At 25.8% G+C, this 12,602-nt stretch overlaps 1 protein-coding gene across 2 annotated transcripts in view; it reads right to left on the bottom strand.

Moving 5' to 3' along the window:
* Window positions 1-12,602, bottom strand: part of LOC107443266 (L-fucose kinase) — a 56,909-nt gene that overhangs the window by 39,523 nt on the left and 4,784 nt on the right. For both annotated transcript variants that reach the window (XM_087161045.1, XM_087161046.1), the window contains exons 6-8: window positions 11,699-11,802; window positions 2,787-2,867; window positions 2,450-2,569 (exon numbers count right to left, since the gene is read on the bottom strand). In XM_087161045.1, coding sequence (XP_087017171.1) covers window positions 2,450-2,569; window positions 2,787-2,867; window positions 11,699-11,802 — 305 coding nt within the window. The remainder of the gene's footprint in view (window positions 1-2,449; window positions 2,570-2,786; window positions 2,868-11,698; window positions 11,803-12,602) is intronic.

The raw sequence follows: 12,602 nt of genomic DNA, 5'->3' as shown, positions 1-12,602 counted from the left end.
TATGCAGTTTTCTTTAAATAGTTATAAAAATGAAAGATCTTGTTATTGTTTCGCAATTTTTTTAAAAAATTTATAAATAACAATTAATTAGAAAAATAAGAAAGTTTCTTAAATGGTTATAAGAAGTTCTAGAATTATTAACGAAAAACAATAATTATAGTCTACTTAGTGCGCAAGATCATTAACTAATAACAATCAGATATTAGTTTCCTTTTAAATGATTTGAGAGTAAAATAGGATCTGATTATAAGAAGTGTTCTCCCTAAGCGTTTTCAGAAGAGTGGCCCGTTCCGTCTGCCCTTTAATTCCTATTAAAGCCCTCTCTTTGCCCTTTTTGTTAAAATAAGCCATAATCCCTTAAAAACACTGTTTTTTAATATATTTTTTCAAGATTTTTTCTTAACCTCCCCTGTTAATGAGAAGTTCATTTCAGATTTATTTTGTTATAGATTCAGATTTATTTAACTTTATTTTTAATTTCATTCCTTCATTTTAGTAAGATTTTTCTTAAGTTGTCTAGTTATATAACTAAAATACACACGAGATTCGGCCTTAGAGATTTTCACATCTTATATATAATGATTTTGTAGTGATTTTATGTTTTAGCATTTATATAATTTTAATAAATACCTTTTTACTTAAAATGCCCCTTTAGATGTTTATTTTCTCATAATTTTCAGTTCAAAATGCAAAAAAAAAAAAAAAAAAAAAAAAAAAGTTTGTTTATTGATTAATCCCTCTTTCTTAGTTTACTTTTTCTTTTTGATGAAAATTTATACACAGATATTGTTTTTTAGTTCGCCTTCAATTGTTTTTAAAAACTTCAACTTTTTCTGTTATTTTGATAATGAGTGAGAATAACTTTGTAGTAAAATATGCACATAAAATATTATAAAAGGGTAATTTAAAAATTCAGGATAAAATTCATTTATTACATAATACTAATACATATTTTGATAACTTTGATCAATGCTTAAGTAAGTGCCCCTTCAAAACTCAAAGTGTCTTTTTCTGCGAGTAGGCCCCCTGCTCTTTTATTCATAGGCAGAACTCTATAAAAAGTAGTTAAGACCACACTTATTAAAATTAAAGAGTAAAAAAAAATCAGCTTATTTAATACCTCCTCCTTCAGCTTGACAACTAGTACAGGCCAGAGCTTTTTATCTGGCTCGATCAGGCGATACGCTTCGCCATTTATTGATGCCCATGGTAAGTTTTTTCTCATGGAATCAATCCATTTGATGTTTGGGTTTTTAGAAATTTTTTCAAAAGTCAACTTTTAACAATGTGACCTAGTCATCTTATTCTATGGGATTTAATAACTAAAATTAGGTTTGGTTGCTTAAATTTTCAATATAATTCATAATTGTACTGGATTTGCCAAACATCATTTACTTTAACAGCTCCAAAGTTGGCTCAGAGTATTTTTCTTTCAAAAATAAGTAGTTTATTTTCAATAGATTTATTTAAAGGCCAGCATTAATTTCCATTAAGTACTACAGTTTAATTACAGTTATAAATAAATTAATTTTAGTTTTAATGGAAATAAGTCTTATTTAATTAAAATTGTATAATTAAATTGAACTTAATTGAAATTTAATGGAAATAAGCCTTATCTCAGCTTAATTCTCAATTTAAAATAACACCTATTAGCCATCATCATCTGTTATTAATTTATGTTTTGAAATCATTATTAACTTCATCAAGAGTTCCCTAGTGAGTTCGATCCTCACTGGCCGAAGACTCACCATGTACAAAATGGTGGCTGATGTATGCTAAATCTGTCTGGGCAAAAAGTCCTCCAAGTTCCCATTACAAATCAATACCTCTGGGTTTACTGGATTGGATATTGATCGTGCTCTGGTTCAGGTCAAAATTACGTTTTGTGGATGGATGGATATTACGTGAATGCATGTTCCCTGTAAAACAAACTGTGATGTATGTGTGTGGCAGAAGTCGAATTCTTGATGCCATTGATGGGTCCATTGGAAAACAAGAAGAACACACCCCTCTGCCTTAAAATAGGCTTGTAAGTATTGACAAGTCGCATTAGTCATCAATAACAACAATAGTTTCCTAATATATTTTTAATTAAGAAGTTTGGTAAAATTTTTCCTGTGATTATAATTTTCAATATTCACGTCAATATTTATTATTGCTTTTATATCAATCTTAATTCTGCCGCATAGATCTCTGTTTTTATAATTAAAAAAAATTTTAAAAATTTGCTTTTATAATTAAAATGTATTTACTCTTCTGCTTTGAAAAGCCCTTAAAAATTCATATGAAATATTCTTCATAAAATTGTCATTTTCTTCAAATTTAATGTTCATATTAACAAATTTAATGCAACACACAAAAAATTAACTAGGGAAAAGAAATTTATGAAAAATTGTTTAAAAATGTTAGACAGAACAATTTTAATTTGAAAATTAGACAGATTCCTTACTTGTATTGGATCATTACCACTGTCAAGGCCTAGATATGTACAGCTGTCTAATGGAGCTTGCACATGCAAAGCAAGAAAACTTTCAGCTACATTAGAATTTAAGAAAACAATTCCAGAGACCTGTAAGAAATAGAAAGTCAATAACATTTTAAAGGGAAAAAAAGTTATTTTTCATAAATTGAATAGCCTGAAATCTTAAAATAATTATTTAAAGCAATGAAGAATGCATTTTTTTTTTAGATTTGACATTAGAAATATATATATTAAAAAAAGAGAAAATTTTACAGTATAATAAATTTATTAACAGAAAATATTTAATTAGTATAATTTAACTTACTATAGGCACTTTTTCATCCCCTTGAGAAATTTGTTTAATTTGATCTTGCGGGGCACAGTAATTTATATCAGCAACATAACCCTAAAAATATTTTGAAGTTCTAAAATCAATTTTAATAAAATAAGAATAAATGAATAAAAATGTATCAAAAAAAAATTCTCAAAACTTGTACACATATTTGATCTTGGTAAGTACAATAATTTAATTCAGCAACATAAATCTATAAATTTGGATACTTTTTGTTCATAGTACTGCACATAAAAAATTGTAGTTTGATGTACAGTGTGCAAAATAAAAATTGGAAAGCCTTAAGAGGACGCGATACCCAGATAAAAAACCGGAATTGGCAAAATCAGAGTTGTAATAGTCACCCTTTGGGGGCGTCGCTTTGAGGGAGGAGTGAATTGGTACAGTGACAGTGATATATGATAGAGGGTCAGTTAAACTATCCCATCCTTCCCTTAGCAAAACTGAACAATATAAGCATTAGTTTCGAAAAGTGATTCTGGGTACGCGGTCTTTTATTTTTAAACCCATTCTTAGTTTCGTTGTGAAATATCCAGAATAGACATTCTAACTATTTATTTGTATGTAAATAGGTGTTTACAAGATAATGGGGATTACTTATATCTTACAATTAATTCGTTTCAAATTAAAACACCAAGAAGAATATAAATTTTTATTAATGTGTGTGGAATTAATGGAATTAATTAAAGTAACTTAGTTTTAATAATCGGAGCTAGAACTGTTTGTATATATTGAGCTGTAAATATATTGAGCTGTAAATATTGAGCTGTAAATTATATTGAGCTGTAAATATATGAAGAAATATAATTATAAAAATTCTGAAAAATACATAATTTATTAAAACGTAGGCAATTTATTAAGTCATAATACAGAATTGAAAAAATTATTAAAACTTATACTAATATAATAAAAAGTTATAAAAATAAAAAAATAAGAATTAATTATAAAATATGATAAAAGAAAAATCAAACTCTTTTTAAATTGCATCAAAGAAAATTTTTGTTTTGATGTATCTTTTTCAAACTTACATTCACCATCCGGGAAAACTTTATTTTCTGTAAATAAGTATAATAATTTCTCAATAAATTTTTTAATTTATTTATATTGCTTTGTAATTTTGCTGAATTACAAATTACATTGTTTTGTATTTGTCTGAGAATTTTTCTCCTTTCATTTTCAATAGTTTAAGACACATACGTATATTAGAATATGGGTGTGTGTTTGTGCAAAGGAAAAAGAAAATTTAAAAATAAATATTTCTACACAAAAATAATTTTTTATTTTTTTCCGTTTCAATAATTTTATATTCTTTTCTGTTTCATACATTTCAATCTCCATTTGAATTATTAAAATTTCTGTTTGAGTATTATTTATTTTTGTATTTTAGTATTATTTATTTACTCCCCTTTTTTAAAGCGAATTCTCACCACATGTTCCATATTACTTCAGCCTCAGAAAGATGGAATTCAGATGAAACATCTGTTAGCGTATAGTTTGATAATCAACGAATTAAAAAAAAAATTTCCCCTCGATTTTTATTTTTCTGTTATTCTACTTTGTTCTCTAAAGTTTTAAAATTTTGTTTTGATCACATCTTGAATTCTTTACTTTCATTTTAATTGTGTATCTATGAGCACACACCTGTTCATACAGATACATATAAAAGCTAAGAGACACTATATTTAAAAAAAAAAAATGGTCATTTTGTTATTTTGGGTGTTTAAATTCAGTGAAGAAAATTTTCTCGAACTACTTTTTTGATGTATGAAACATATGTTTTGTAACATATGTTTGAAACATATGTTACTTTTTTGTTGTTATTTACGTAATGAAATATAAACTTATTTATAACGCAGATAAGTTTGCAGACATATGTCAGAACTTCGCAAACACAAAAATAAATAATAAATCAAAAATAGAGAAAATGACTGTAATATTACAAAAAACTCTAATTTTGTGGGCGAAGCATGCAATTAAAAAAACTCTCTAATTAAAAGCATAAAAAATCTTTATTTATAACCATCCTGATCTTTTACTTCCGTATAATCAAGATAAAAACATAAAAAGGAAAAAATAAAAAATTTAAATTACAAAATAGAGCAAATATAAATAGTTTACATGTGTGCATTACAAACAGTATAACTTGAGTCACAAGAAATGTATAATTGCAATAGATTTATTATGTTTACATATGGTGACAAAATGAGGGCTAAAAGCAAGAACACAACTCTTACTTTATCACAGATGGAAAAAAGGAATGTAATATCAAAAAGTTAATTAAAGGTAAAATTGGCAAAGTAAATAATACAATGCTAATTATGGGCATTTTGTAGTAGTTAAAAGTCGAAGTAAACATTTATTTTCTTAAAGTGAACATTTTTCTGTCAATTTTAAATAGCCATCGAAATATCCTGCAAGATATAAAAACGTGTTTCTCAACAAAAGATTTTTAATATAATTTTCTTTAAAAAAGTTTTTAAAGATAAAAGCTATTTTGCAATAAAATACTAAAAATTGGTGTTATATTTTTTTTTCTAAAAATTTTAATGCAACTCGCTAATATCACCTACATACTCCCCTATCCCCATTGTCTCATGATTAAATTAATCTGAATACATTGTATGTTATTAAATTTATGGTATGTCTTAATGGATTAAAATAAATTAATTGTGACATAAATTAAAAATTGATTTATCCAAAATGTAGTTTTAGCGATGATTATTTGAATACATATAAAGTAACGACTTTTAATAGCAAGTCTGTCAAATTGCTATAACTACTTATTTTAGAGAATAATAATTCTGATTCAATAATTGCAAATAATGCTGACAAAAAAACAAAAGAAAAGAAAAGAATACTAAAATATAGAATTAAAATATAAAGTCAGGCAAGAATAAATAAAGCAAATAGGCATTATGATGAGCAGGCAATAAAAATTTTAAGAAATGTTAAAATATAATATTCATGTTTAAATCTAGCATTAGTATATAAAACAAAATAAATAAAAATCTGAGCAACAACATGTGTTGCTGAGAAATATAGAGCATTTGCGAGAAGGAAAATTATAATATACAATCGTTGACACTGTGAAAGCAAAATTTTACTGAGAAAACTCATGATACTAGGCAATTCTGTAAACTAGCACAAGTATTTTTTCGGGCAAACTCATGGTGCTAAATAAATGTGGAAATTTTGAAGATAAAATAAGAACTAAATGATAAAATGAGTAACTAAAACAAATAATAGTGAAAAAAAAAATTCTTTTCAAGAATATACACTATGATGTACAGTTGCAAACATTAAATTTGAAAATAATAATAATAATAATATATATATGTACATTTAGCACTGTCAGCAATGTGAAGAAAATATAACATTATTAATAAAATCTGGAAATACTATACAAAATAAAAATCTGGATGCTGAGACATAAGAAGCACTTGCTAAAGGGAAGGGAAAATTAAAATGTATGTATATGCATGTATATGTATGTATGTATATGCATGCATATATATATATATATATATATATATATATATATATATATATATATATATCGGAATTAGTCTCATTTCATTCCCCATGAAAATACATAGAAAAAATTTGCCACGTTTGCCTATCTGGAAGATACTCTGGAAGTTCCCTCAAACTTTCCTTATTTCCCTAAAAAAAAGGGGAGGGAAGCGTGCATGGAAGTAGGACAGTTTTTATGCATCATTTATAATAAAATAATAGAGATTTTTATTAAAAAACTGCCTTATGCATTAATTTTTCTCAGAGAAACATCTTTTTATTTTTTGGCTATTAGAACTATACTGTCTTTTGAATAAGTATAAATACTTGTTCCAGTAATTCAAAAAAGTGAATTAAGCAAAGACATTATTTATGAAATATGTCAAATATTATTACAAACAGAATTATACATAATGCTTTATAGAAACCTCTCGCTCACCATTAAGGAAATAAAATGATTTAAATAATAATAAGGGTCATTGAGCGAAGTGAGACAGAGATACTGATCGCCTCATGTAACATGCATATTAATGAAAACAGAAATATCAAATTTTATTTCTTTGAAGGAGATCATTCGCAATGATAGAAAAAATAAATTAATTTTAATAAATTAATTAATTAAGAGGCCGCCAATTTGAACTTCCGCTACTATTGATAATCTATATCAAAAATGGTAGCCCATACAAAATTAATAATACTGTAACACTTGTGTACCAAGTTTTGTGTTTCTATTTTGACATTCATTCACATTGTTTAAACAATTTGTCGCGCTAAAAATAAAAGCAAAGAATTTTCTTTCAGTAAATTTATTATTACTGCGAATTGGCAATTTAGATACATTGATCGTGTTAAAACAACACTTCACAGGTATTATTTTTAACGAACTAATGTTTTCGTATGTACAATTACTAAAAACATATTAATTTTAATGTATAAAAATATTTTTTGGAATTTTATTTCAGTAATTAAAGTTACTTTAAAACATTGCATATAAATTTTTTGAAAATGACCCATATTCGTGGCTAGCATATGCATCAAGACACAGATTCTGAGTATCAAATCTGAGTAAGTTGTACAGATTATATTGTAGACATAGGCCAATCAATCTAATAATTAAATTCTAGGCTATGGAAAATATTTAGAATATTTCAGCTTTTCGGAAATCCGTTCTAGCAACACGACCTTGCTGAATAGAAAAAAAAGTTTTTTTTTCAAAATGACCAATTGCACTTCTACGTTTAGTAAGATTCAAGAGAATTAAGATATCATTAAACTTTTTTTTTAAATTTTTTTTTTTCAAATCAAAATTATTGACAGTGAGGATATAATTTCGTGTCAACATTTTTATTGTCTTTGTATTAGAATAAAATAAATTTATGAATAATCATTGATAATGCAAAATAGTATAATTTTAAGCTCGAAATGAGAAAATAGGAAGTATATATATATGCAAATATACACATATAGTGGCACTTTTTTTTTTCCTTTTGGAGCTAGCACGCATTGTTATTCAAATTTCTATAAATAGTTTCTCTAGCCGACAATTTATACAATTGTAACAATCAATCCAGAACTGAGAAGCCATAACCGAAAAGTGCATATTTATGTGTGAAAGCAAACATGAGCAGCAGTAAAAGTATACATTTATATAAGGGATACGATTGAGATAATCTAGTCAAATAGAAAGAAGAAGAATTTTAAGCATCATTAAACTTTTTTTTTCTTCTTTTTTTTTAGTTTTTTAAAAATGAAATTGACAAAATCTTTGACAGTGAGGCTATAATTTTGGGGTAAAAGTGTTTCTACATTTATATTGTGTTTGTATTAGAACTAAATTAATTGAAAACCAAACATTGATAATGAAAAATAGTATAATTTAAAATACAAAGGAATAAGATACAAACAAGAGCATTTTATTTATTTAAAAATTTGATTGGGGATAAATTTTATAAAGCCTATTACATACATTTTTGCCTATTACATAAATAAATTACATAAATTTGGCACTAGAACTTATTCCTCAAAATTTTATGCAATGAACAACCGATACTATTGTGATATTTCGGAATTAAAAGAAATTGTATTTTTTAGATTTCCAAACACGAAAATTTAAATTTGCATGTTGGAAAGCAGATAAGAGTAACATTATATGTCTTCATTAATTGAAGTCACTAGTGGTTGTAACTATATAATTTTTTATATTATTCAAAACAAAGAATCTATTATTTATTAGAAATGTGATGAAAGCAAAAATTTTTGCGAAAAATAATTCCAATTATTTTGAAATTACAGAGCAAGTAAATTAGGAGACATTTCTCGGAGGAATAAGCTGTCTTTTCTCAAATGAATGAAATGATATAACTTCAAAAACTGTATAATATTAAAAATTCAATAATTAAATTAAAAAAATAATCAATTTACTTAGACTAAGAACAAAACGACTTTGTATAAATTATGCAATGTGGCAATAGAATTAATTTTATTATGTTTAATAAATTCTAAAATCGGTGGATTATTAGTGATAATCCAAGAAAAATCCTCTTTAATAATATTGTTGATAATTTTATTTAAGTAGTTAAAGAAAAAGGTGCCAAGTTTAATTAGGAAAGTATTAGACCCACATGTGACTGTTCTGAAATTTATTGTAATTTTATGAAATTTAGGACTGATATTTAAGTAAAGAAATTTCATATTGCTAGTTTCAATTTTTAACCTCATATATAAAGCTAAAAAAAATTTAATGACAATATTATAATTTAAATTACGAAGTTTAAAATTTTTACTATTTTTTAACTCCGTATTTAAAAGTGCTACATAAAATTTTTTACAGAAGATTGCATAATTATTGTTAGCTTAATTGATATATATAATTAACTAATTAAATATATTTATCCTACAATGTTTTGATAAGTTGTTATTGCCAAAATTAAGAAGAAAAAATAATAATAAATAACATAAGAAAATTCGAAAGAAAGTCTTCCATCCTAACTCATTTTAAAGAAAGAGAATGAAATAAAAACTGTTTTCAACCACAACAGAAGACCCCAAGGCTATTTAACCCCTCAACTATTCAAAGAAAGTAAAGAGGCTTTTCTCCTAACCCCCCAAAAGATCTCCCCACTAGAACTTTTACTCGTATTGGTAAATGAAGGGAGGACAGATGGGAGGCGTGGTTTAGGCTCTTTTCCCAATTTTTTTAAGAATTTTTTCATCTTTCCTTTCCTAATAACACATTTCATAATTGAAGAAAATAATTACTAGTTATTTCTTCTGGTAGCTTGAAATGTATAGTTCGAGTAAGTGAACTCAAAAATAAGGATTTACTAAATGAATTTTGATAAAAAACGGATTTCAAGAAGATGTCTCTATTACCGATATTTAAACTCCATTAATAATTTAAAATTTATGGTAAAACAAAAAGTGATTTCATAAGACCTTAGAGTAAACTATGAACTTTCAAATGCTGAAAGAATTTTTCCAAAATATCAAAATGCAAAAAAGTTATTAGCAAATGAAGCTCCCATAGAAAAAGCATTAGCAGCTGGCATTGAGAGGGTAGGTATTGCGTCCTCTTAAGAGCTTTTCCAACAAAAAATCCAACAATCTGATTGTCATGTATTAATTAGGATGCAATCTTCACAGTTTGAGATGCTAACATTAAACATATTTACAGTTACAAAATCAGAAACTAAAACATACTTTCTCAGTGTAAACATGCCTTATTTGAGATCAAAATATGGGGAACAGTCTCAATCTGAAAATAAACATACCTGATAATTTAATGTTATTAAAAGTTTGGACGCCTAAAAGTTGATTTAACTTTTTATGTACAGTACACTAAATAAAAAACGGGTCGCTCAAAATAACTTTTAATCTAATGATCAGATCCTCATGTTCTAGGATTCAATCTTAATGATTCGAAGAGTGATCTCATATATGCCAATTAATTAGTGAAGACAATATTTTAAGGTAGAAAAATATAGTACGACACAAAATCGTACTTTCCTTAAATATATACCTTTTTTTTGATAGACCGAATTTCTGACACCCAAAATGAAGGAGGCAGTCGCAATATGGGAAATATGGCCCCCATAGTTTGATCAGGAAAGCGATTAAAAGCTTCGATCCCTTAATGTTAACTTTATTTTTGAGTATTTCGCCATGTCATGAGAAATTTTAAAGCAAATTGAAAAATTTTTGCACACAATTATAAAATTTGATTATCCAAAGATAATTCCATTAAAAAAATAACTTTTAGGAAATATTCATTATTTTTTATTATTTTATTTAATAATGGTCAAAAAATTTTTGAATAGTAAGGTACAAAATTTTTACAGTATTTTAAAGTATGTATTTTTACAAGCCAAAATACAAAGTTTGGGTGAAATTGGTTGAATAATTCCTGAGAAATCCAATTTTAAAAATACGGCTTCTTTAAAATTAGATTTCGCAGGAACTATTCGACTGATTTTGCTATGTAAAATTACATTCTTTAAAATTATGCAAAAAATTATATACCTTACAATTCACAATTCTTTTGACTATTATTAAATAAAATATCAAAAATAATAAATATTTACTAAAAGTTATAATTTTCATGGAATTATCTTAGGATAAACTAATTTTATAATTGTGGACAAAAAATTTTCAATTGGGTTAAAAAGTTTTTGAGATATACAGAAATGCACAAAAAAATGAAATTAACTTTAAGGGGTCCAAACTTTGGGCCGCTTTCCTGACCAAACTATGGGGACAAAATTTTCCTGCTTACAGCAACCCCCTATATTTTGGGGATCAGAAATTCGAATATGTAAAAAAAGGTATGTTTATTCAGAGAAATTACGCTTTTGAGTCTGATTTTGTAACTTAAAATATCGCCTGCACTAATTAATTAGAATATTTGGGGTCATCCTCTAAAACCTTTAATATTAAGTCCAAGAACGTGAAGATTCGATCATCAGATCAAAAGTTATTCAGGGAGGTCAGCTTTTTTATTTTGCACAGTGTACATACTTTGCAATATCTTTTGAATAATTTAATTGAATCAAACAATTTCTGTACTCAAGTATAAAGCTATCCAAAGAAATTTTCTTAGAAGAGAAATATTTCTAAAATTATTATTTTTTTTTACTTAATAATGCTTGGAAAATCCTTAATTAATAAGGTACACAAATTTTTACATTACTTTAAAGATTGCAATTTTGAAAGAATAATTCCAAAAGTTAAATTCAACTATTCAAATAGTCCTTTTGAAACAAAAATTTAAAATTACAACTTTTTGTTAATTTAATTTATGCATACATGTGACATAAAATAATATGTTTAAACATAGAAAAAGTCTAATTCACCAAACACAAGTATAACAATATCACCTTATCATCAATTAACACAGCTCCATGTCCAGTCGCATAACTTATTTCAGATGGAACACAAAACATAACAACATCACCAACATTTTCCCAAGAATTTATGAACTCTACAGAGAAAGTAACATTTACATTCACCAATAAACGTGTAAAATAAAAAGTAACATAAAACATCAAAAAAAATTTTTTATAGTACATAGATTTAGTATCTTAATTATTTATAAAAGAGAAAATTAGAAAGACCAGTACCAAACTAACATTCTTTAAAACCAATGTCAGAAATGGAGTGAGTTTGAGTACAAAATTCACTTTCTCCTTAATTGTTTTAATTCATTAAATTAAAATAATCACAAAATTAAAAAGATTAATAAATTAATTAATCAATCTTGGATACAATGGTGATAAGTTTTTATTTTCAGGTATTCCAATGTTAAAATTTCAAACTCTCACGATAATTAACTAAAAATTTTTATAATAATGAGATGAAAATATTTTAAAAATTGTTCTTTTAATATAGTAATTTGTAATTCTGAATATTTTCATTATTCCATAACATTTATACATCAAAAAATGCATTACATGATCAGAAAACGTAAGTCTGAATAAATAGCAGATGTTTAACAACTGTAATAAGATAACATAATGCCAATTAACTTGTACAAAATCATAATTAATCAAATAATCTCAATTTATTTTTAGAATCAATGAATTACCAACTTGAATTAGTAGTGACTACTGATAAGGACTTAATAGTAGTTTTGGATTTCTATCCAAAAATTATTTTATAAATGTTAATAAGTAATTAGATACATCTGCAACTAACTTAACTAATATTACAATGCTCAACTAGTGTATTATTTGCATAAAACTGTCATGGAGATGGATTAAATATTTTGTAAAATTTTTATGG

Source organism: Parasteatoda tepidariorum, chromosome 4, assembly GCF_982258835.1.
Source record: "Parasteatoda tepidariorum strain Cologne lab strain chromosome 4, Ptep-v5.0, whole genome shotgun sequence".
Lineage (NCBI taxonomy): Eukaryota > Metazoa > Arthropoda > Arachnida > Araneae > Theridiidae > Parasteatoda > Parasteatoda tepidariorum.
Note: the sequence above shows the minus strand (reverse complement) of the source record. Positions and strands in the feature narration are given on the sequence as shown.